This window comes from Chiloscyllium punctatum, chromosome 1 (genome assembly GCF_047496795.1).
Source record: "Chiloscyllium punctatum isolate Juve2018m chromosome 1, sChiPun1.3, whole genome shotgun sequence".
Lineage (NCBI taxonomy): Eukaryota > Metazoa > Chordata > Chondrichthyes > Orectolobiformes > Hemiscylliidae > Chiloscyllium > Chiloscyllium punctatum.
In genome coordinates, this window is record NC_092739.1 from 169,953,977 (window position 1) to 169,980,800 (window position 26,824).

The following is a 26,824-nucleotide window of genomic DNA, read 5'->3' on the forward strand; positions in this document are numbered from 1 at the left end:
GAGCGTAGGAGGTTGAGAGATGACCTTACAAAGATTTATAAAATCATGAGGGGTTTAGATACGGTTAATGGTAGGTGTATTTTCCCAAGGAAGGGGGTTTCATGACTAGGCGAGAGATTTATTTTAAGCTGAGAGATTTAAAAAAGACGTGGGATAATTTTGTTTTTAACAGGTATGGCTCGCTTGTGGAATGAACTTCCTGAGAAAGTAACAGATTTTTGATTTACTTATTTATTGTCATGTGTACTGAAGTACAGTGAAAAGTTCTGTTTACAAGCAGTATGGGCAGATCATAGTGAGCAAGGATGAATGGTAAAACAGAGAAAAACTGCAGCAAGCTGCTATGCAGAGGGACCTGGGTGTCCTTGTACATGAATCATAGAAGGTTGGTCTGCAGGTACGACAGGTAATTAGGAAGGCAAATGGGATTTTGTCCTTCATTGCTAAAGGGATTGAGTTTAAAAGCAGGGAGGTTATATTGTAGCTGTATAGGGTGCTGGTGAGGCCACACCTGGAGTACTGTGTACAGTTTTGGTCTCCTTACTTGAGAAAGGATGTACTGGCTGTGGAGGGGCTGCAGAGGAGGTTCACTGGGTTCATTCCGTCGTTAAGGGGTTTGGCTCATGAGGAGAGACCGAGTAGACTGGGAATATACTCATTGGTATTCAGAGGAATGAGGGGGCAATCTTCTAGAAACATAAAATTATAAAGGGAATAGATGCAAGAAATACGGAGGATGTTTCCCCTGGCAGGTGAAACTAGGACAAGAGGGCATTCCCTCAAAATTAGGGGCAGCAGGTTTAGGACTGAATTGAGAAGGAACTTCTTCACCCCAGAGGTTTGTGAATCTGTGGAATTCCCTGCCCAGTGAAGTAGTTGAGGTTTCCTCATTGAATGTTTTTAAAGCTAAGATAGATAATCTTTTGAACAGTGAATGAATTATGGATTATGGTGAGAGGGTGGGTAAGTGGTTCTGAGTCCATGAAAAGATCAGCCATGATCTTATTGAATGGTGGAGCAGGCTCGAAGGGGGCAGACGGCCTACTCATCTGCTCCTGGTTCTTATATACAGATCAAAAAGACTTGGACAGACACACACAAATTAGATTGCTTATTCAGGCTAGAGAGTCCATTCATCAGTCTAACAAAGGCCAGGAAGAAGCTGTTTATGAACCTGCTGGTGCGTGTGTTCAGGCTGCCTGATGGAAGAGGTTGTAGGAGATCATTACCAGGGTGAGAGGGGCCTTTGATGATGTTGGTAGCCTCTCTGAGGCAGTGAGCTGTGTAAATGGAGCCCATGGAAGGGAGACTGGATTCTGTGATGGTCTGAGCTGTGCACACAACCTTCTGTAGTTTCTTATGGTCCTGGGCAGAGCAGTTGTCATACACCTGGAGAGTATGCACGGTCTGTTTCCATGCTGTATGACTCAATTTCGACAGTGGAAGTCTTTTTCCGAGAATGATGACGTCAGCTTGTACGAGAGGGCATAATTCCAAATTGAGGGGTGATAGATTTAAGACAGATGTCAGAGGAAAGTTCTTTACGCAGAGAGTGGGAAGGGTGTGGAATGCCCTAACTGCTAATGTAGTCAACTCAGCCACATTAGGGAGATTTAAACATTCCTTAGATAAGCACATGGATGATGATGGAATTGTATAGGGGATGAGCTGAGAATAGTTCACAGGTCGGCACAACATCGAGGGCCGAAGGGCCTGTTCTGTGCTGTATTGTTATATGGTCTATGCTCTATAACTGGTTTTGAGTCTGGTTCTAGTTGGGAACATGTTGTACAGAAGGTTGTGTGCACAACCCGGACCATCATGGAAGCCCCCCTCCCATCCTTGAACTCTATTTACACAGCTCACTGCTGCAGCGAGGCTGTCAACATCATCAAACACCTCTCCCACTTGGAAAGCTAAGGTCTGGGCCCTAGTTATTGAGCCTTGATAGACTATCCTCCCCCCATGCCACTGCCCCAACCAATGATCATAGGCTCCAACAGTAAGAAATTGGGAAAGCTAACGGATGAACTATAATTTATTGCAAGGGGAAATTAATACATAAGGCGTAAGGTTCTGCTTCAGATGTACAAATGTTGAGATAATCATCATTTTTCTTTATTTTTCTCATTTTTGTTTGGAATTGAGAGTTGAAGTTGAGAAATGAACTTTGAACAGCAGCTTGTTTTAAAAATACAGGATCAAACAAAAGGCTGACACTTACAAAAGGGAACTGGCCTGGAACAAAAATGCAGGTTAATCATATCTCTTGTCGACAAGCCAGCATTGCAATGTTGTTCAGGTACTGGGCAGCCAACCTCAGAGAATGTGAAAAAGGATAACAGAAACAGAGGGAACTAGTTTTCACTGGGTTTTGGACAGAAGCAGTTTTACAGTCGAAGTCATAGAGATCTATAGCACAGAAAATCTGGAACTCATTGCATATGAAAATGGTAGAGGGAGAAGTATTCATTTCATTGAAGAAGTCCTTAGACTTGAACTTCCGATGCCAAGAAACCAGGCTATTTGCTAAACGCAGAAATGGCTAAGGAACTGAATAATTACTCTGAGTCAGTCTTTACGGTGGAAGACATGAGTAATATCCCAACAATTCAAGAGAGTGAGGGGACAGAACTGAGTACGATGGCTATCACCAAGGAGAAGGTGCCAGAAAAACTGAAAGGTCTGGAAGTGGATAAATAACCTGGACCAGATGGTCTACATAGAACAATACAGTGCCGAACAGGCCCTTCAGCCCTGGATGTCTACACCTCGGAGTTCAAAGGGAGATAGTTGAGGAGATAGTGGAGGCGTTAGTGGTGATCTTTTAGGAATCACTAGAGTCAGGGAAGGTCTCTAACAATTGGAAAGTTGTTAATGTGACACCCCTGTTGAAAAAGGCAAAAGACGGAAATTACAGGCTGATTAGCGTAACCTCCGCTGTGGGTAAGGTTTTGGAGTCTATTGTGAAGGATGAGATTTCTTAGTACTTGGAAGTGCATGGTAAAATAGGGCAGAGTCAGCATGGTTTTATCAAGGGGAGGTCATGCCTGACAGATCTGCTCACATTCTTTGAGGAAGTAACAAGCAGATTAGACCAAGGAGAGCCAATGGATGTTATCTACCTGGACTTCAAGAAGGCGTTTGCACAAGGTGCCACACAAGAGTCTACAGAGTAAGATAAGGGTCCGTGGTGTTAGACACAAGATGTGAGCATGGATAGAAGCCTGACTGTCTGGCAGGAAGCAGAGAGTGGGGATAAAAGGGTTCCTCACAGGATGGCAGCTGGTGACAAGTGGTGTTCACCAAAGCTCAGTGTTGGCACCATAACCTTTCACTTTATACATTAACGATCTAGATGAAAAAACTGTGGGCATTCTGGCTAAGTTTACAGATGCCACAAAGATAGGTAGAGGGACATGCAGCTTTGAGGAGGTGGGGAGGCTGCAGAAGGATTTGGACAGGCTAGAGGAGAGTGGGCAACGTGAAAAATGGAGTACAACGTGGGAAAGTGTGAGGTCATGCACTTTGGCAGGAAGAATAGAGGCAATTGAGAGGGAGTGGGTACAATCAGAAGTGACAATATTTCAGTTGAATAAAGGGAAATATGGAGCTATGAGGGAGCAACTGGCCAAAGTTCAATGGTGCAATACCTTAACAGGGAAGACCGTGGAGGAACAATGGCGGATATTTCTGTGTAATGCAGAAGTTGCAGGATCAGTTCATTCCTAAAAGGAAGAAAGATCCCAGGAGGAGACATGGGCGGCTGTGGCTGACGAGGGAAGTAAAGAAACATATAAAGTTAAAAGAGAAAAAGTATAACTTAGCGAAGATAAGTGGGAAAACTGAGGACTGGGAAGCTTTTAAAGAACAACAGAGGATTAGTAAGAAGGAAATTCGCAGAGAAAAAATGAGGTACGAAGGTAAACTGGCCAAGAATATAAAGGAGGATAGTAAAAGCTTTTTTAGGTATGTCCAAGGCAAAAAAATGGTTAGGACAAAAATTGGGCCCTTGAAGACAGAAACAGGGGAATATATTACTGGGAACGAAGAAATGGCAGAGGAATTAAATGGGTACTTCAGATCTGTGTTCACTGGGGAAGACACAAGCAATCTCCCTGAGGTAACAGTGGCTGAAGGACCTGAACTTAAGGGAATTTATATTTGCCAGGATTTGGTGTTGGAGAGACTGTTAGGTCTGAAGGTTGATAAGTCTCCGGGACCTGATGGCCTGCATCCCAGGGTACTGAAGGAGGTGGCTCGGGAAATCGTGGATGCGCTGGTGATTATTTTCCAGAGTTCAATAGAATCGGGGTCGGTTCCTGAGGATTGGAGGGCAGCTAATGTTGTGCCACTTTTTAAGAAGGGTGGGCGGGAGAAAGCAGGAAATTATAGACCAGTTAGTCTGGCCTCAGTGGTGAGAAAGATGCTGGAGTCTATTATAAAGGATGAAATTACGGCACATCTGGATAATAGTAACAGGATAGGACAGAGTCAGCATGGATTTATGAAGGGGAAATCATGCTTGACTAATCTTCTTGAATTTTTTCTGGATGTAACTCGGAAGATGGACGAGGGAGATCCAGTGGATGTAGTGTACCTGGACTTTCAGAAAGCTTTGATAAAAGTTCCACACAAGAGGTTAGTGAGTAAAATTAGGGCGCACGGTATTGGGGGCAAAGTACTAGATTGGATGGAGAATTGGTTGGCTAATAGGAAACAAAGGGTAGTGATTAACGGCTCCATTTCGGAATGGTAGGCAGTGACCAGTGGGGTACCGCAGGGATCCGTGCTGGGACCGCAGCTTTTTACAATATATGTAAATGATATAGAAGATGGTATCAGCAATAACATTAGCAAATTTGCTGATGATACAAAGCTGGGTGGTAGGGTGAAATGTGATGAGGATGTTAGGAGATTATAGGGTGACCTGGACAAGTTAGGTGAGTGGACAGATGCATGGCAGATGCAGTTTAATGTGGATAAATGTCTGGTTATCCACTTTGGTGGCAAGAACAGGAAGGCAGATTACTACCTCAATGGTATCAAATTAGGTAAAGGGGCTGTTCAGAGAGATCTGGGTGTTCTTGTACACCAGTCAATGAAGGTAAACATGCAGGTACAGCAGGTCGTGAAGAAGGCTAATAGCATGCTGGCCTTCATAACAAGAGGAATTGAGTATAGAAGCAAAGAGGTCCTTCTGCAGCTGTACAGGGCCCTGGTGAGACCACACCTGGGTACTGTGTACAGTTCTGGTCTCCAAATTTGAGGAAAGACATTCTGGCTATTGAGGGAGTGCAGCGTAGGTTCACGAGGTCAATTCCTAGAATGGCAGGATTGCCTTACACTGAAAGACTGAAGCGACTGGGCTTGTATACCCTTGAGTTTAGAAGACTGAGAGGGGATCTGATTGAAACGTATAGGATTATGAAAGGACTGGACACTCTGGCAGGAGGAAACATATTTCCGCTGATGGGGGAGTGCCGAACCAGAGGACACAACTTAAAAATACGGGGTAGACCATTTAGGACAGAGATGAGGAGAAACTACTTCACCCAGAGAGTGGTGGCTGTGTGGAATGCTCTGCCCCAGAGGGCAGTGGAGGCCCAGTCTCTGGATTCATTTAAGAAAGAATTGGATAGAGCTCTTAAAGATAGTGGAGTCAAGGGTTATGGAGGTAAGGCTGGAACAGGATACTGATTGGGAATGATCAGCCATGATCATATTGAATGGCGGTGCAGGCTCGAAGGGCTGAATGGCCTACTCCTGCATCTATTGTCTATTGTCTATTGTCTATTGCATGGACTATTTTCTAAATGGGGAGAAAATTCAGAAGCCTGAAGTATAAAGAAACTTGGAAGTTCTCTCAAGGTAAACTTGCAGGTTGAGTCAGTAGTTGGGAAGGCAAATACAATGACAGAGTCCATGTACATAGATCCCTGAAAGTTGCCACCCAGGTGGATAGTGCTGTTAAGAAGGCATACGGTGTGTTAGGTTTCATTGGTAGAGGGATTGAGTTCCGGAACCAAAATATCATGCTGCAACTATACAAAACGCTAGTGCGGCCGCACTTGGAATATTGTGTTCAGTTCTGGTCGCCCCATTACAGGAAGGATGTGAAAGCATTGGAAAAGGTGCAGAGGAGATTTACCGTGATATTGCCTGGTCTGGAGGGAAGGTCTTATGAGGAAAGGCTGAGAGACTTGGGTCTGTTCTCATTGGAGAGAAGAAGGCTAAGGGGGATTTGCTAGAGACATACAAGATGGTCAGAGGATTAGATAGGGTAGACAGTGAGAGTCTTTTTACTAGGCTGATGACGTCAGCTTGTATGAGGGGGCATAACTACAAATTGAGGGGTGATAGATTTAAGACAGATGTCAGAGGCAGGTTCTTTACTCAGAGAATGGTAAGGGTGTGGAATGCCCTGCCTGATAATGTAGTTAACTCAGCCACATTAGGGAGATTTAAACAATCCTTGGATAAGCACATGGATGATGATGGGATAGTGTAGGGGGACAAGCTGAGAATAGTTCACAGGTTGGCGTAACATCGAGGGCTGAAGGGCCTGTTCTGCACTGTATTGTTCTATATTATATAATTTTGGGCCCCATATCTCAGGAAGGATGTCCTGGTCCTGGAGTGGGTCCAGAGGAGGTTCACGACAATGGTCCCAGGAATGAAAAGATTTACATATAAGGAACATTTGAGAACTCTGGGTCGAGACTCAATGGAGTTGAGAAGGATGAGGCCAGGTCATTAAGCATGTTTTAAATGGAGATAGATAGGCTCCTGACTTTCAAGGGGATCAAAGGTTATCGGGAGACAGCAGGAGAATAGGGTTGAGAAACTTATCAGCCATGATTGACTGGCAGAGCAGATTCAAAGGGCTGCTCCTATATTTTATGATGGGAAAGTGGGATGAGTGTTGGGAGTAGTGGGTGATACAGTTTTGATAGACCAAAGAGCCTCTTCTCACAGTATGATTCTTTGGCCCTCACCGCTGTAATGCTTCCATGATACATCCGCCAGAGGGATCGAGACATTGACAGCCCCTTGACACAGAGTCATGTGCCATTCCAAGGTTGTGACCCATCTCATGGGCCAAGGTCGCAGCAATCGCCATGAAGCTGGGTCTGCCATCCTGCAAGAGAGCAGAGAGAACATTCTGGAAAACTATTCAAATATCATCCGCAAATAACCAACAAATAACCAGGCCAGGGAGCCTGACATCAGTGGGAGGTAAGTTATTGGAGAGGATACTGAGGGACAGGATCAAACAACATTTGGATAGTCAAGGTCTGACTAGGGATAGTCAGCATGGATTTGTTCATGGGAAGTCACATCTGACAAATCTTTTGGAGTTTTTTGAAGAGGTAACCAAGACTATAGATGAGCTTAGGGCAGTGGATGCTGTCCCTACGGATTTTAGTAAGGCCGTTAATAAGATCCTGCATGACAGACTCGTCATGAAGGTTAGGTTGCATGAGATCAGGAAGATCCAGCTAATTGGACTCAAAATTGGCTCGATGGGAGGAAGCAGGGCATGAAGGTTGGAGGTTGTTTCTCGGACTGGAGCCCTGTGAGTAGTGGTATGTCACAGGGGTCAATGCTGGGACCTTTCTTATTTGTTACTTACATCAATGTTCTGGTGTGAATGTACAAGGCAGGATTAGAAGGCTTGCGGATGGTACAAAATGAGGATGTTTCGGTGATAGCGAGAAAGGTTATCAAAACTTACAGACAGATCTTGATCAGATTGGGAAGTGGGCTGAGGATTGGCAAATGCAATTCAACACAGATAAGTCTGAGGTGTTGCACTTTAGAGAATCAACCCAAGGTTGGACTTGTCCAGTAAATGGTAAACTCCTGAGGTGTGTTGTAGAACAGAGGGACCTAGGAGTACAGGTATACAGTTTGTTAAAACCAGTGTCACAGCTGGACAGGGCGGTGAAGAAGGTATTGAGCACGCTGGTCTTCATCGGTCAAGGCATCAGGAGTTGGGACGTTATGTTACACTTGTATAAGTCATTGGTGAGGCCACACTTGGAGTATTGTGTCCAGATTTGGTCACCGTGTTATAGGAAAGACATAGTTAAACTGGAAAGAGTGCAAAGAGGGTTTACAAGGATATCGCCAGGAGTAGTAGGCCTGAGTTATAGGGAGAGGCTGGCCAGGATAGGACTTTATTCCTGGGAATGTAAGGGAATGAGGGGTGACCTTGCTGAGGTGCATAAAACCATGAGGGGCACAGATAGGATGAATATATCTTTTTCCCAGGGATGGAGAATTGTAAACTAAAGGGCACAAGTTTAAGGTGAGAGAGGAAAGATTTAAGAAGGCCCTGAGGGGTAACTTCTTCACGCAGAGAGTGGTGAGTATATGGAATGGGCTGCCAGAGCAAATGGTGGAAGCAGATACAATAACAACATTTACAAAACACTTGGTTAGGTACATGGATGGGAAGGGATTAGAGGGATATGGAGCAAATTTGGCCAACTGGAACTAGCTGAGTGGGGACCATGGTCATCATGGACCAGTTTGGGCCGAAGGACCAATTACCACAATCGCTGCCAAGACAGCTAACCCCGCGATCGCAGCCAGGACCACGATCTCTGTGATCACCGCCAGGACCACTAATTCCACAATCACCGCCAGGACCACTATCACCGTGATCACCGCCAGGACCACTATCACTGTGATCACCGCCAGGACCACTATCTCCACGATCACCACCAGGACCACTACCACCGCGATCATGGCCTGGACCACTATCTCCGCGATCACCAGCAGGTTTACAATCCCCGTGATCACTGCCAGGATCACTATCACCGTGATCACCACCAGAACCACTGTCACCGTGATCATGACCAGGACCACTATTACCGTGATCACCAGCAGGATGACTATTACCATGATCACCGCCAGGACACTATCTCCGTGATCACCGCCAGGACCACTATTACCGTGATCACTGCCAGGACCACAATCACCGTGGTCACCGCCAGGACCACTATCACCGTGATCACGACCAGGACCACTATTACCGTGACCACCAGCAGGATGACTATTACCATGATCACCGCCAGGACACTATCTTCGTGATCACCGCCAGGACCACTATTACCGTGATCACCGCCAGGACCACAATCACCGTGGTCACCGCCAGGACCACTATCACCGTGATCACCACCAGGACGACTATTATCTTGACCACTGCCAGGACTACTATCACCGTGATCACCGTTAGGACCACTATCATCGTGATCACCACCAGGACCACTATCTCCGTGATCACCACAAGGGCCACTATCACCGTGATCACCGCCAGGACCACTATCACCATGATCACTGCTCGGGCCACAAACACTGTGATCACCACCAGGACCACTATCACCGTGATCACCGCCAAGACCACTATCACCGTGCTCACTGCCAGGACCATGATCACTGTGAACAACACCAGGGCCACTAACACCGTGATCACCGCCACGACCACTATCACCGCGATCACCGCCAGGATCACTATCCTCATAATCACCACCAGAACCACTATCACCGCGATCACCACCAGGGCCACTATCACCGTGCTCACTTCCAGGACCACGATCACTGTGAACACCACCAGGACCACTAACACCGTGATCACTAGGACCACTATCACCGCAATCACCACCAGGACCACTATCAATATGATCACCGCTAGGACTACTATCACCGCGATCACCACCAGGACCACTATACCACAATCACCACCAGGACCACTATCACCACGATCACCACCAGGACCACTATCCCACAATCACCACCAGGACCACTATCACCACGATCACCACCAGGACCACTATCACCACGATCACCACCAGGACCACTATCACCGTGATCACCGCCAGGACCACTATCACCGCGATCACCGCCAGGACCACTATCACCGTGCTCACTGCCAGTACCACGATCACTGAGAACACCACCAGGACCACTATCACCGTGATCATCGCCAGGACCACTATCACCGTGATCACCGCCAGGACCACTATCTCCACGATCACCGCCAGGACCACTATCTCCACGATCACTGCCAGGACCCTCCGCTCTGATCTATCACCATCCCCCCCCACCTTCATCTTCTTTTCACCTTCCCAGCTACCTTTCTCCCCAGCCCCAACCCTTCCCAAATATCTTTCAGCCCCCTTGGGCCCACCCCCTCATTCCTCATGAAGAGCTTATGCCCGAACATTGACTCTCCTCCTCGGATGCTGCCTGACTGGAACTATTCCAATACCATACTTTTTGACTCCAATCTCCACAGAGATAGAGGCTGGAATTGAACCCAGGTCCCTGGCACTATGAGGCAGCAGTGCTAACCACTGAGCCACCATTTTACTGAAGGAGAGATGTCAACTCATCAGAGACAATTCAGAGCAACTTCCATCACCTGATCATTAGTGTAACGGGATTGCCCAATGAGTAAAGGTTGGGCCCATACAAATTGGGAGTTTATAAAAGCTGTGTGCAAACAGGATATGTCCCCTCATGGAGAACAAGGGGACACAGTTGTTTGATGGTACAGACAAGATGGGCTGAAGGGTCTTTTCTATATTTCATGATTCACTGATTGAATGATAAGTCCTCATGTTGTTCAGGGTGGAGCCCTTGTGGTTGGGTTATGCTGACTGGTTAATATCAACAGTGTTGTCAGCAGCAGTTTGAGGTAGTGGACAATCGACTGTAACAAGGGCAGCATGTTACATTCCATGAGGTGCAGAGAGGGATGATGAGGTGGGAATAGAAGGGGAAATGGGAACTTACCGAGTTCACTCCTCCAGAATTTTCTACTGAACACATTCCACCGAACGATGCCAAACCTGTAAGTTCACGTGAAAAGGAAATGCCTCTGAAAAAGAGAAATACACACCACAGAATACATTAGAATGGCTCTAGTAAATAATCAAAGTGAATGGCTTTTGAGGGAAATTAGAGAAAGTATTAGATGCAAAAAAAGAAGCAAGAAAATTGACAAGAAAAAACAACATCCTCCTATGGGGGACCTTGTCGAACGCCTTACTGAAGTCCATACAGATCACATCTACCACTCGGCCCTCATCAATCCTCTTTGATACTTCTTCAAAAATCTCAATCAAGTTTGTGAGACAGCGTTTTACTATTTTGAATAAGAGGTTTGATATTTGAGTAAGAGTTTTCATATTGTAATGGGTTTGATATTGTGTGTAAGAGTTTTGATATTGTAAGATGTTTGATATTGTGTGTAAGATTGTGATATTGAGAGTGAGATGATTGATATTGAGAGTAAGACATTTAATATTGTGAGTAAGAGGTATGATATTGTGAGTAAGAGTTTTGACATTGTGTGCAAGAGTTTTGATACTTGAATAAGAGTTTTGATATTATAAAAGATTTGATATTTAAGAAAGAGTTTTGATAATGTAAGAGTTTTGATATGGTGAGTAATATGTTGTATGTAAGAGTACTGATATTTGAGTAAGAGGTTTGATCTTGTGAGTAAGAGGTATGATATTTGTGTAAGAGTTTTGATATTGTGAGATGTTTGATATTCGAGTCTGAGTTTTGATATTGAAAGAGATTTGATATTGTGAGTAAGTTGTTTGATATTGTGAATAAGAGTTTTGATATTGTGAGGAAGATGTTTGATATTGTGTATACAAGTTTTGTTATAGAGAGTAAGATGTTTCATTTGGTTAGTCATAGAGTCAGAGTCACAGAGATGTACAGCATGGAAACAGACCCTTCAATCCAACCCATCTATGCTGACCAGATATCTCAACCCAATGTAGTCCCGCCTGCCAGCGCCTGGCCCATATCCCTCCAAATCCTTCCTGTTCATATACCCATCCAAATGCCTCTAAAATGTTGCAATTGTACCAGCCTCCACCACTTCCTCTGGCAGCTCATTCCATACATGTACTACCCTCTGTGTGAAAAGGTTGCCCCTTAAGTCTCTTTTATATATTTCCCCTCTCACCCTAAACCTATGGGCTCTACTTCTGGACTCCCCGATCCCAGGGAAAAGACTTTGTCGATTTAGGTGGTAAAAACAATGACTGCAGATGCCAGAGACCAGATTCTGGATGAGTGGTGCTGGAAGAGCACAGCAGTTCAGGCAGCATCCAAGGAGCAGCAAAATCGACGTTTCGGGCAAAAGCCCATCATCAGGAATAAAGGCAGTGAGCCTGAAGCGTGGAGAGATAAGCTAGAGGGGGGTGGGGGGTGGGGAGAAAGTAGCATAGAGTACAATGGGTGAGTGGGGGAGGGGATGAAGGTGATAGGTCAGGGAGGAGAGGGTGGAGTGGATAGGTGGAAAAGAAGATAGGCAGGTAGGACAAGTCCGGACAAGTCATGGGGACGGTGCTGAGCTGGAAGTTTAGAACTAGGGTGAGGTGGGGGAAGGGGAAATGAGGAAACTGTTGAAGTCCACATTGATGCCCTGGGGTTGAAGTGTTCTGAGGCGGAAGATGAGGCGTTCTTCCTCCAGGCGTCTGGTGGTGAGGGAGCAGCGGTGAAGGAGGCCCAGGACCTCCATGTCCTCGGCAGAGTGGGAGGGGGAGTTGAAATGTTGGGCCATGGGGCGGTGTGGTTGATTGGTGCGGGTGTCCCGGAGATGTTCCCTAAAGCGCTCTGCTAGGATGCGCCCAGTCTCCCCAATGTAGAGGAGACCGCATCGGGAGCAACGGATAAAATAAATGATATTAGTGGATGTGCAGGTAAAACTTTGATGGATGTGGAAGGCTCCTTTAGGGCCTTGGATAGAGGTGAGGGAGGAGGTGTGGGTACAGGTTTTACAGTTCCAGCGGTGGCAGGGGAAAGTGCCAGGATTGGAGGGCGGGTTGTAGGGGGGCGTGGATCTGACCAGGTAGTCACGGAGGAAACAGTCTTTGCGGAAGGCGGAAAGGGGTGGGGAGGGAAATATATCCCTGGTGGTGGGAGGTGGCAGAAATGTCGGCGGATGATTTGGTTTATGCGAAGGTTGGTAGGGTGGAAGGTGAGCACTAGGGGCATTCTGTCCTTGTTACGGTTGGAGGGGTGGGGTCTGAGGGCGGAGGTGCGGGATGTAGACGAGATGCATTGGAGGGCATCTTTAACCACGTGGGAAGGGAAATTGTGGTCTCGAAAGAAGGAGGCCATCTGGTGTCTTCTGTGGTGGAACTGGTTCTCCTGGGAGCAGATCCGGCGGAAGCGGAGGAATTGGGAATACAGGATGGCATTTTTGCAAGAGGTAGGGTGGGAAGAGGTGTAATCCAGGTAGCTGTGGGAGTCGGTGGGTTTGTAAAAAAAGTCAGTGTCAAGTCGGTCGTCATTAATGGAGATGGAGAGGTCCAGGAAGGGGAGGGAGGTGTCAGAGATGGTCCAGGTAAATTTAAGGTCAGGGTGGAATGTGTTGGTGAAGTTGATGAATTGCTCAACCTCCTCGCGGGAGCACGAGGTGGCGCCAATGCAGTCATCAATGTAGCAGAGGAAGAGGTGGGGAGTGGTGCCGGTGTAATTACGGAAGATCAACTGTTCTACATAGCCAACAAAGAGACAGGCATAGCTGGGGCCCATACGTGTGCCAATGGCTACGCCTTTGGTCTGGAGGAAGTGGGAGGATTCAAAGGAGAAATTGTTAAGGGTGAGGACTAGTTCGGCCAAATGAATGAGAGTGTCGGTGGAAGGGTACTGTTGGGGACGTCTGGAGAGGAACAAACGGAGGGCTTGGAGGCCCTGGTCATGGCGGATGGAGGTGTAGAGGGATTGGATATCCATGGTGAAGATGAGGCGTTGGGGCCGGGGTAACGGACGTCTTGGAGGAGGTGGAGGGCGTGGGTGGTGTCTCGAACGTATGTGGCGAGTTCCTGGACTGGGGGGATAGGACAGTGTCGAGGTAGGTAGAGATGAGTTCAATGGGGCAGGAGCATGCTGAGACAATGGGCCGGCCAGGGTGGTCAGGCTTGTGGATCTTGGGAAGGAGGTAGAACCGGGCAGTGCTGGGTTCCCGGACTGAGGATGGAAGCTGTGGGTGGGAGATCTCCTGAGGTGATGAGGTTCTGTATGGTCTTGGGAGATGATGGCTTGGTGATGGGGGTGGGGTCATGGTCGAGAGGGCAGTAGGAAGAGGTGTCCTCGAGTTGACGTTTGGCTTCAGCGGTGTAGAGGTCAGTGCCCCAGACTACCACTGCGCCCCCTTTATCCGCTGGCTTAATGGTGAGGTTGGGATTTTAGCAGAGGGATTGGGGGGCTGCGTGTTGTGAGGGTGAGAGGTTGGAGTGGGGGAGGGGGGACGACAGGTTGAGGCTGTTAATGTCCCGGCGGCAGTTGGAAATGAAGAGGTCGAGGGCAGGTAATAGGCCAGCGCGGGGTGTCCAGGTGGATGCAGTGTGTTGGAGGTGGGCGAAAGGGTCCTCGGAAGGTGGGCGGGAGTCCTGATTGTGAAAGTAAACTCGGAGGCGGAGGCGACAGAAGAATTATTCGACGTCACGGCGTGTATTAAATTCATTGATGCGTGGACGGAGGGGGATGAAGGTGAGTCCTGATCGTTCGTCCTCAGTGAGGGGGAGGTCTGGGGGGATGGTGAAAACTCGGCAGGGCTGGGAGCTGGGATCTGGTGTGGGTGTAGAGGGGTGCAGTGGTAGTCTGGCGCACTGACCTCTACACCGTTGAAGCCAAACGTCAACTCGAGGACACCTCTTCCTACTGCCACCTCAACCATGACCCCACCCCCCATCACCAAACCATCATCTCCCAGACCATACAGAACCTCATCACCTCAGGAGATCTCCCACCCACAGCTTCCAACCTCATAGTCCGGGAACCCCGCACTGCCCGGTTCTACCTCCTTCCCAAGATCCACAAGCCTGACCACCCTGGCCAACCCATTGTCTCAGCATGCTCCTGCCCCACTGAACTCATCTCTACCTACCTCAACACTGTCCTATCCCCCCTAGTCCAGGAACTCCCCACATAGGTTCGAGACACCACCCACGCCCTCCACCTCCTCCAAGACTTCCGTTTCCCCGGCCCCCAACGCCTTATCTTCACCATGGATATCCAATCCCTCTACACCTCCATCCGCCATGACCAGGGCCTCCAAGCCCTCCGTTTTTTCCTCTCCAGACGTCCCCAACAGTACCCTTCCACCGACACTCTCATTCGTTTCCCAAACTGGTCCTCACCCTTAACAATGTCTCCTTTGAATCCTCCCACTTCCTCCAGACCAAAGGGGTAGCCATGGGGACACATATGGGCCCCAGCTATGCCTGTCTCTTTGTTGGCTATGTAGAACAGTTGATCTTCCGTAATTACACCGACACCACTCCCCACCTCTTTCTCTGCTACATTGATGACTGCATTGGCGCCACCTCGTGCTCCCGCGAGGAGGTTGAGCAATTCATCAACTTCACCAACACATTCCACCCTGACCTTAAATTTACCTGGACCATCTCTGACACCTCCCTCCCCTTCCTGGACCTCTCCATCTCCATTAATGACAACCGACTTGACACTGACATTTTTTACAGACCCACCGACTCCCACAGCTACCTGGATTACACCTCTTCCCACCCTACCTCTTGCAAAAATGCCATTCCGTATTCCCAATTTCTCCGCCTCCGCCGTATCTGCTCCCAGGAGGACCAGTTCCACCATAGATCACACCAGATGGCCTCCTTCTTTAGAGACCGCAATTTCCCTTCCCACGTGGTTAAAGATGCCCTCCAAAGCATCTCGTCCACATTCCGCACCTCCGCCCTCAGACCCCCACCCCTCCAACCGGAACAAGGACAGAACGCTCCTGGTGCTCACCTTCCACCCTACCAACCTTCGCATAAACCAAATCATCCACTGACTTTTCCGCCACCTCCCACCTCCAGGGATATATTTCCCTCCCCACCCCTTTCCGCCTTCCGCAAAGACCGTTCCCACCGTGACTACCTGGTCAGGTCCACGCCCCCCTACACCCCACCCTCCCAGCCTGGCACTTTCCCCTGCCACCACTGGAACTGTAAAACCTGCGCCCACACCTCCTCCCTCACCTCTATCCAAGGCCCTAAAGGAGCCTTCCACATCCATTTACTTGCACATCCACTAATATCATTTATTGTTTCCGTTGCTCCCGATGCGGTCTCCTCTACATTGGGGAGACTGGGCGCCTCCGAGCAGAGCGCTTTAGGGAACATCTCCGGGACACCCACACCAATCAACCACACCGCTCCGTGGCCCAACATTTCAACTCCCCCTCCCACTCTGCCGAGGACATGGAGGTCCTGGGCCTCCTTCACCGCCACTCCCTCACCACCAGACGCCTGGAGGAAGAACACCTCATTTTCCGCCTCGGAACACTTCAACCCCAGGGCATCAATGTGGACTTCAACAGTTTCCTCATTTCCCCTTCCCCCACCTCACTCTAGTTCTAACCTTCCAGCTCAGTAACTGTCCCCATGACTTGTCCGGACCTGTCCGACCTGCCTATCTCCTTTTCCACCTATCCACTCCACCCTCTCTTCCTTGACCTATCACCTTCATCCCCTCCCCCACCCACCCATTGTACTCTATGCTACTTTCTCCCCACCCCCACCCTCCTCTAGCTTATCTCTCCACGCTTCAGGCTCACTGCCTTTATTCCTGATGAAGGGCTTTTTCAAAGCTCCTTAGGTGCTTCCTGAACTGCTGTGTTCTTCCAGCATCACTAATCCTGAATCTTTGTCTATTTATCCTATCCATGCCCCTCATAATTTTGTAAACCTCTAAGGTCACCCCTTAGCATCTGAAGCTCCAGCCCCAGCCTGTTCAGCCTCTCCCTATAACTCAGATCCTCCAACCCAGACAACATCCTTGTAAATTCAAATTTTGGGAGAAGATTTGTAGCTCAGGTGCTCGTTGTTGTGGTTCTGTTTGCCGAGCTGGGAATTTGTCTTGCAAACGTTTCGTCCCCTGTCTAGGTGACATCCTCAGTGCTTGGGAGCCTCCTGTGAAGCGCTTCTGTGCTGTTTCTTCCGGCATTTATAGTGGCCTGTTCCAGGTCATGGCACTCATCCACAGACTCTGTCAACAAACACATCGACCTGGACCCAATATACCGGCCACTACAGCGGACAGCTCGAACTGACAACCGGAAGAGGCAGAGACAGGCCACTATAAATGCCGGAAGAAACAGCACAGAAGTGCTTCACAGGAGGCTCCCAAGCACTGAGGATGTCACCTAGACAGGGGACGAAACGCTTGCAAGACAAATTCCCAGCTCGGCGAACAGAATCACAACATCCTTGTAAATCTTTTCTGAACCCTTTCAAGTTTTACAACATCTTTCCGATAGGAAGGAGACCACAATTGCATGCAATATTCCAATAGTGGCCTAACCGATGTCCTGTACAGCCACAACATGACCTCCTAACTCCTGTACTCAATACTCTGACCAATAAAGGAAAGTATATCAAACGTCTTCATCACTATCCTATCTACCTGCAACTCCACTTTCAAGGACCTATGAACCTACACTCCAAGGTCTCTTTATTCAGCAACACTCCCTAGGACCTTACCATTAAGTGTATAAGTCCTACTAAGACTTGCTTTCCCAAAATGCAGCACCTTACATTTATCTGAATTAAACTCCATCTGCCACTTCTCAGCCCATTGGCCCATCTGGTCCAGATCCTGTTGTAATCTGAGGTAACTCTTCGCTGTCACCTCCAATTTTGGTGTCATCTGCAAACTTACTAACTGTACCTCTTATGCTCGCATCCAAATCATTTATGTAAATGACAAAAAGTAGAGGGCCAGCACCGATCCTTGTGGCACTCCATTGGTCACAGGCCTCCAGTCTGAAAAACAACCCTCCACCACCACCCTCTGTCTTCTACCTTTGAGCCAGTTCTGTTTCCAAATGGCTAGTTCTCCCTGTATTCCATGAGATCTAAACTTGCTAACCAGTCTGCCATGGGGAACCTTGTCAAATGCCTTACTGAAGTCCATATAGATCACATCTACTGCTCTGCCCTCATCAATCTTCTTTGTTACTTCTTCAAAAAACTCAATCAAGTTTGTGAGACATGATTTCCCACGCACAAAGCCATGTTGACTATCCCGAATCAGTCCTTGCCTTTCCAAATACATGTACATCCTGTCCCTCAGGATTCCCTCCAACAACTTGCCCACCACTGAGGTCAGGCTCACTGGTCTAAAGTTCCCTGGCTTGTCTTTACCGCCCTTCTTAAACAGTGGCACCACATTTGCCAACCTCCAGTCTTCCGGCACCTCACCTGTGACTATCGATGATACAAATATCTCAGTAAGAGGCCCAAGCAATCAGTTCTCTAGCTTCCCACAGAGTTCTCGGGTACACCTGATCAGGTCCTGGAGATTTATCTACCTTTAACCGTTTCAAGACATCCAGCACTTCCTCCTCTGTAATCTCGACATTTTGCAAGATGTCACCATCTTTTTCCCTACAGTCTATATCTTCCATATCCTTTTCCACAGTTAATACTGATACAAAATATTCATTTAGTATCTCCCCCATTTTCTGTGGCTCCACACAAAGGCCGCCTTGCTGATCTTTGAGGGGCCCTATTCTCTCCCTAGTTACCCTTTTGTCCTTAATGTATTTGCAAAACCCTTTTGGATTCTCCTTAATTCTATTTTCCAAAGCTATCTCATGCCCTCGTTTTGTCCTCCTGATTTCCCTCTTAAGTGTACTCCAACTTCCTTTATACTCTTCTAAGGATTCACCCGATCTATCCTGTCTGTACCTGACATATGCTTCCTTCTTTTCCTTAACCAAACCCTCTATTTCTTTCATCATCCAGCATTCCCTATACCTACCAGCCTTCCCTTTCACCCTGACAGGAATATACTTTCTCTGGATTCCTGTTATCTCATTTCTGAAGGCTTCCCATTTTCCAGCCATCCCTTTACCTGCGAACATCTGCCTCCAATCAGCTTTTGAAAGGTTTTGCCTAATACCGTCAATTTAGAACTTCAACTTTTAGATCTGGTCTATCCTTTTCCATCACTATTTTAAATCTGATAGAATTATGGTCACTGGCCCCAAAGTGCTCCCCCACTGACACCTCAGTCACCTGCCCTGCCTTATTTCCCAAGAGTAGGTCAAGTTTTGCACCTTCTCTAGTAGGTACATCCACATACTGAATCAGAAAATTGTCTTGTATGCACTTAAGAAATTCCTCTCCATCTAAATCTTTAACACTATGGCAGTCCCAGTCGATGTTTGGAAAGTTAAAGTCCCCTACACCATTACTACCCTATTATTCTTACAGATAGCTGAGATCTCCTTACAAGTTTGTTTCTCGATTTCCCTCTGACTATTGGAGGGTCTATAATATAATCCCAATAAGGTGACCATTCCTTTCTTATTTCTCAGTTCCACCCAAATAACTTCCCTGGATGTATTTCCAGGAATATCCTCCCTCAGCACAGCTGTAATGCTATCCCTTATCAAAAATGCCACCCCCCTCCTCTCTTGCCTCCCTTTCTATCCTTCCTGTAGCATTTGTATCCTGGAACATTAAGCTGCCAGTCCTGTCCATCCCTGAGCCATGTTTCTGTAATTGCTATGATATCCCAGTCCCATGTTCCTAACCATGCCCTGAGTTCATCTGCCTTGTTAGGCCCCTTGCATTGAAATAAATGCAGTTTAATTTATTAGTCCTACCTTGTCCCTGCCTGCTCTGACTGTTTTACTCATTTCTGTTCTCAACTGTACCCGTTTCAGATCGATCTCTTTCCTCACTATCTCCCTGGGTCCACTCCCCCACCTTACTAGTTTAAATCCTCCCAAGCAGTCCTAGCAAATTTCCCTGCCAGTATATTCGTCCCCTTCCAATTTAGGTGCAATCTGTCCTTCTTGTACAGGTCACTTCTACCCCAAAACAGATTCCAATGATCCAAAAATGTGAATCCTTCTCCCATACACCAGCTCCTCAGCCATGTATTCATCTGCTCTATCCTCCTATTCCTGCCCTCACTCGTTCGTAGCACTGGGACTAATCCATCTATTACTACCCTTGAGGACCTCCTTTTTAAATTTCTGCCTAACTCTCTGTAATCTCCCTTCAGAATCTCCACATTTTCCCTTCCAATGTCATTGGTTCCAATGTGGACAATGACCTCCTGCTGGCCCCTCTCCCCCGTGAGAACATTCTGCACCCTCTCTGAGACATCCTTGATCCTGGCACCAGGGAAACAACACACCATTCTGCTTTTTCTCTGCTGGTCACAGAAACATCTGTCTGTACCTCTGACTACAGAATCCCCTAACACAATTGATCTCTTGGAAGCCAACGCACCCCTCATTGCATTAGAGCTAGTCTCAATACCAGAAACTTGGCTGTTCATGCTACGTTCCCCTGAGCATCCATCACCCCCTACATTTTCCAAAATAGCATACCTGTTTGAAATGGGTATATCCACAAAAGACTCCTGCCCTAGGTGCCTACCTCTCTTACCCTTCCTGGAGTTAACCCATCTATGTGACTGTATCTGAGACTTTCCCCCCTTCCTATAACTGCCATCCATCACATACTGTTGCTGTTGCAAATTCCTCATCGCTTCCATCTGTCTCTCCAACTGATCCACTCGATCTGATAAGATTCGCATCCAACAGCATTTATGGCAGATATAATCCGCAGTAACCCTTAAACTCTCTTTAAACTCTCACATCTGACAAGAAGTACATATCACTGCAAAGGCCATTTTTGCTCCTTCACAATCTACAGACCCAGAAAATAACACTGTCTTATTCCTCTACAAAATACTGCCCCAGGTTAAATTAATAGCTATGGCTTATATTTTAAGTTTAATCATTCATTTTGATATTGTGTGTAAGAGGTTTGATATTGTGAGTCAGAAGTTTGATATTGTAATTAACAGGTTTTTTATTTGAGTAAGAGTTTTGATATTGTGTGTAAGAGGTTTGATCTTTGAGTAAGAGATTTGATATTTGAGTAAGAGTTTTGACAGTGAGAGTAAGAGTTTTGATATTGTGAGTAAGAGGTTTGATATTTTAATAAGAGTTTTTCTACTGAAAGAGGTTTGATACTTTGAGTAAGAGTTTGGTATTGTAAGAGTTTTGATATTGTGAGAAAGAGTTTTGATATTGTAGGAGATATGATATTGTGTGTATGACGTTTGATATTGCGTGTAAGAGTTTTCATATTTGACTAAGAGTTTTGATATTGTGAGTATGAGGTTTAATATTTCAATAAGAGTTTTGCTATTGTAAGAGGTTTGATACTGTGATTAAGAGTTTGATATTGTAAGAGGTTTGATACTGTGATTAAGAGTTTGATATTGTAAGAGTATTTACAGTGAGAGGAAGAGTTTGGATATTGTGTGGAAGAGTTTTGATATTGTGTGTAAGAAGTTTGATATTGTAAGAGTTTTGACAGTGAGAGTAAGAGTTTTGATATTGTGAGTAAGAGGTTTGGTATTGGGAGTAAGAGGTTTGGTATTGGGAGTAACAGGTTTGATATTGGGAGTAACAGGTTTGATATTGCGTGTAAGAAGTTTGATATTGTGTGTAAGATTATTGATGATGTGTTTAACAGGTTTGATATTGTGAGTAAGGGGTTTGAGACTGTAATAGGTTTGTTATTGTGTGTAAGAGGATTAATATTGTAAGAGTTTTGATATTGTGAGTAAGAGGTTTGATATTGGAGTAAGAGTTTTGATATTGTAAGAGGTTTGGTATTGAGGAAGCATATAAATTGTGAGTAAAAGGTTTGAGATTGGGAGTAAGAGTTTTGATATTGTGAGTAAGACACTTGATACTGTGAGTAAGAGGTTGTTTATTTGAGTTAGAGTTTTAATAATATGTGTAAGAGGTTTGATATTGTGAGTAAGAGTTTTGATACTGTGTGTAAGGGTTTTGATATCGTGTGTCAGCGGTTTGATATTGAGAGTAAGAGTTTTAATATTTTGTGTAAGAGTTTTGATATTGTGTACAAGAGGTTTGATTTTGTGTGTGAGAGTTTTCATATTTGACTAAGAGTTTTGATATTGTGTGTAAGAGGTTTGATATTGTAATTAAGAGATTTATTATTTGAATATGTGTTTTGATATTGTGTGTAAGAGGTTTGATATTTGAGTAAGAGATTTTATATTTGAGTATGAGTTTTGATATTGTAAGAGTTTTGATAATAAAAATAAGAGTTTTGATATTGTGAGTAAGAGGTTTGATATTGTAAGAGGTTTGACAGTGAGAGTAAGAGGTTTGAGATTGTGAGTAAGTGGTTTGATATTTGAGTAAGAGTTTTGATGTTGTAAGAGGTCTGATATTGTGTTTAAGAGTTTTCATATTGAAAGAGTTTTGGTATTGTGAGTAAAAGTTTTGATATTGCATGTAAGAAGTTTGATATTGTAAGTAAGAGTTTTGATATTGTGTGTAAGAGGTCTGATATTGTGAGTCAGAGTTTTGATATTGTTTGTAAGAGTTTTGATATTGTGAATAAGAAGTTTGATATTGTGTGTAAGAGGTTTAATATTGTGTGTAAGAGGTTTGATATTGTAAGTAAGAAGTTTGATATTGTAAGTAAAAGTTTTGATATTGCGAGTAAGAGTTTTGATATTGTGTGTAAGAGTTTTGATACTGTGTGTAAGAGTTTTGATACTGTGTGTAAGAGGTTTGATATTGTGTGTAAGAAGTTTGATATTGCGTGTAAGAAGTTTGATATTGTAAGTAAGAGTTTTGATATTGTGAGTAAGAGTTTGGATATTGTGTGTAAGAGTTTTGATATTGTGAGTAAGAGGTTTGATATTGTGAGTAAGAGTTTTGATATTGTGAGTAAGAGTTTTGATATTGCATGTAAGAAGTTTGATATTGTAAGTAAGAGTTTTGATACTGTGTGTAAGAGGTTTGATATTGTGTGTAAGAAGTTTGATATTGCGTGTAAGAAGTTTGATATTGTGTGTAAGAGTTTTTATATTGTGTGTAAGAAGTTTGATATTGTAAATAAGAGGTTTGATATTGTGTGTAAGAGTTTTGATATTGTGTGTAAGAAGTTTGATATTGTAAATAAGAGGTTTGATATTGTGTGTAAGAGTTTTGATATTGTGTGTAAGAGGTTTGATATTGCGTGTAAGAAGTTTGATATTGTGTGTAAGAGTTTTGATATTGTGAGTAAGAGTTTGGATATTGTGAGTAAGAGTTGTGATATTGTGAGTAAGAGGTTGGTTATTTAAGTAAGAGTTTTGATACTGTGAATAAGAAGTTTGATATTGTGAGTAAGAGGTTTGATATTTGAGTAAGAGTTTTGATGTTGTAAGAGGTCTGATATTGTGTTTAAGAGTTTTAATATTGTCAGAGTTTTGGTATTGTGAGTAAATGTTTTGATATTGCGTGTAAGAGTTTTGATACTGTGTGTAATTGTTTTCATATTTGACTAAGAATTTTGATAATGTGAGTGTGAGATTTGATATTTGAATAGACTTTTGCTATTGTAAGAGGTTTGATACTTTGAGTAAGAGTTTGATATTGTAAAAGTTTTGATATTGTGGTTAAGAGGTTTGATATTGGGAGTAAGTGGTTTGACATTGTGAGTAAGAGTTTTGATATTGTAAGAGATTTGATATTGTAAGAGTTTTGATACTGTGACTAAGAGGTTGGTTATTTGAGTAAGAGTTTTGATATTGTGTGTAGGAGGTTTGATACTGTGTGTAAGAGGTTTGATATTGTAAGTCAGAGTTTTGATATTGTTCATAAAAGTTTTGATACTGTGAGTAAGAGGTTGGTTATTTGAGTAAGAGTTTTGATACTGTGTGTAAGAGGTTTGATATTGCGAGTAAGAGGTTTGATATTGTGAGTAAAATGTTTGATATTGTAAATAAGAGGTTTGTTATCTGAGTAAGAGTTTCGATATTGTGTGTAAGAGCTTTGAAATTTGATTAAGAGCTTGGTTATTTGAGTAAGAGTTTTGATACTGTGTGTAAGAGGTTAGATATTGTGAATAAGAAGTTTGATATTGTGAGTAAGAGCTTTGATATTGTAATTAAGAGGTTTGTTATTTGAGTAAGAATGTTTGATATTGTAATTAAGAGCTTGGTTATTGTGTGTAGGAGGTTTGATATTTGAGTAAGAGGTTTGATATTGTAAGAGTTTTGACAGTGAGAGTAAGAGGTTTGATATTGTGAGTAAGAGGTTTGATATTTCAGTAAGAGGTTTGATATTATAAGAGTTTTGATATTGTAAGAGTTTTGATATTGTAAGAGGTTTGATATTGTGTGTAAGAGTTTTGATATTGTGCGCAAGAGGTTTGATTTTGTGTGTAATTGTTTTCATATTTGAATAAGAGTTTTGATATTGTGAGTATGAGGTTTGATATTTGAATAAGAGTTTTGCTATTCTAAGAGGTTTGATGTTGTGACTAAGAGTTTGATGTTGGGTGTAAGATTTTGATATTGTGTTTAAGAGTTTTGATAATGTGAGTAAAAGGCTTGATATTGTGAGCAAGATGTTCAATATTGTGTATCAGAGATTTGTGATTGAGAGTAAGTGGTTTCATATTGTCAGTGTTTTGATATTGTGTGTTAGAGGTTTGATATTGTGGGTAAGAGTTTTAATATTGAGCAAGACAATTGATATTGTAATTAAGAAGTTTGTTGTTTGAGTAAGTGTTTTGATGTTGTAAGAGGTTTGATATTGTGTGTAAGAGTTTTGATACTGTGTGTAAGAGGTTTGATATTGCGAGTAAGAGGTTTGATATTGTGAGTAAGAGGTTTGATATTGTAAATAAGAGGTTTGTTATCTGAGTAAGAGTTTCAATATTGTGTGTAAAGGGTTTGATATTTGAGTAAGAGGTTTGATATTGTGTGTAAGAGTTTTGATACTGTGTGTAAGAGGTTTGATATTGCGAGTAAGAGGTTTGATATTGTGAGTAAGAGGTTTGATATTGTAAATAAGAGGTTTGTTATCTGAGTAAGAGTTTCGATATTGTGTGTAAAGGGTTTGATATTTGAGTAAGAGGTTTGATATTGTGTGTAAGAGTTTTCATATTGTAAGAGTTTTGGTATTGTGAGTAAGAGTTTTAATATTATGTGCAAGAGGTTTGATTTTGTGTGTAGTTGTTTTCAAATTTGACTAAGAGTTTTGATATTGTGAGTATGAGGTTTAATACTTGAATAGAGTTTTGCAATTGGAAGAGGTTTGATACTTTGAGTAAGACTTTGATATTGTAAAAGTTTGGATATTGTGAGTAAGAGTTTTGATATTGTGTGTAAGAGTTTTGATATTGTGAGTAAAATGTTTGATCTTGTGAGTAAGAGCATTGATATTGTGAGTAAGAGCTTTGATAAGAGGTTTGTTATCTGAGTAAGAGTTTCGATATTGTGTGTAAATTAGATTAGATTAGATTACTTACAGTGTGGAAACAGGCCCTTCGGCCCAACAAGTCCACACCGACCCGCCGAAGCGCAACCCACCCATACCCCTACATCTACCCCTTACCTAACACTACGGGTAATTTAGCATAGCCAATTCACCTGACCTGCACATCTTTGGACTGTGGGAGGAAACCGGAGCACCCAGAGGAAACCCACGCAGACACGGGGAGAATGTGCAAACTCCACACAGTCAGTCGCCTGAGGCGGGAACTGAACCCAGGTCTCTAGCGCTGTGAGGCAGCAGTGCTAACCACTGTGCCACCGTGCCGCCCATTTGAGCAAGAGTTTTGATATTGTGTGTAAGAGCTTTGATATTTGATTAAGAGCTTGGTTATTTGAGTAAGAGTTTTGATACTGTGTGTAAGAGGTTAGATATTGTGAGTAACAGTTTTGATCTTGTGAGTAAGAGCATTGATATTGTGAGTAAGAGCTTTGATATTGTAATTAAGAGGTTTGTTATTTGAGTAAGAATGTTTGATATTGTAATTAAGAGCTTGGTTATTGTGTATAGGAGGTTTGATATTTGAGTAAGAGGTTTGATATTGTAAGAGTTTTGACAGTGAGAGTAAGAGGTTTGATATTGTGAGTAAGAGGTTTGATATTTCAGTAAGAGGTTTGATATTGTAAGAGTTTTGATATTGTAAGAGTTTTGATATTGTAAGAGGTTTGATATTGTGTGCAAGAGTTTTTATGTTGTAAGAATTTTGGTATGTGAGTAAAAGTTTTGATATTGTGAGTAAGAGGTTTGGTATTGTGTGTAAGAGTTTTGATATTGTGCGCAAGAGGTTTGATTTTGTGTGTAATTGTTTTCATATTTGACTACGAGTTTTGATATTGTGAGTAAGAGGTTTGATTTTGGGAGTAAGTGGTTTGTCATTGTGAGTAAGAGGTTTGATATTGTAAGAGGTTTGACAGTGAGAGTAAGAGGTTTGATATTGTGAGTAAGAGTTTTCATATTGTAAGAGTTTTGGTATTGTGAGTAAAAGTTTTGATATTGCGTGTAAGAGGTTTGATATTGTAAGTAAGAGTTTTGATATCGTGTGTAAGAGGTCTGATATTGTGAGTAAGAGGTTTGATATTGCTCATAAGAGTTTTGATACTGTGAGTAAGAGGTTGGTTATTTGAGTAAGAGTTTTGATACTGTGTGTAAGAGGTTTGATATTGTGTGTAAGAGGTTTGATATTGCGTGTAAGAAGTTTGATATTGTGTGTAAGAGTTTTGATATTGTGTGTAAGAAGTTTGATATTGTAAATAAGAGGTTTGATATTGTGAGTAAGAGGTTTGATATTGCGAGTAAGAGGTTTGATATTGTGAGTAAGAGGTTTGATATTGTAAATAAGAGGTTTGTTATCTGAGTAAGAGTTTCGATATTGTGTGTAAAGGGTTTGATATTTGAGTAAGAGGTTTGATATTGTGTGTAAGAGTT

At 43.9% G+C, this 26,824-nt stretch overlaps 1 protein-coding gene across 1 annotated transcript in view; it reads right to left on the reverse strand.

Moving 5' to 3' along the window:
* The window catches only part of LOC140480726 (disintegrin and metalloproteinase domain-containing protein 12-like), a 545,040-nt gene that overhangs the window by 334,299 nt on the left and 183,917 nt on the right, over positions 1-26,824 (reverse strand). The window contains exons 10-11 of the mRNA XM_072576009.1: positions 10,807-10,891; positions 6,999-7,141 (exon numbers count right to left, since the gene is read on the reverse strand). Of these exons, the coding sequence (XP_072432110.1) occupies positions 6,999-7,141; positions 10,807-10,891 (228 nt within the window). The remainder of the gene's footprint in view (positions 1-6,998; positions 7,142-10,806; positions 10,892-26,824) is intronic.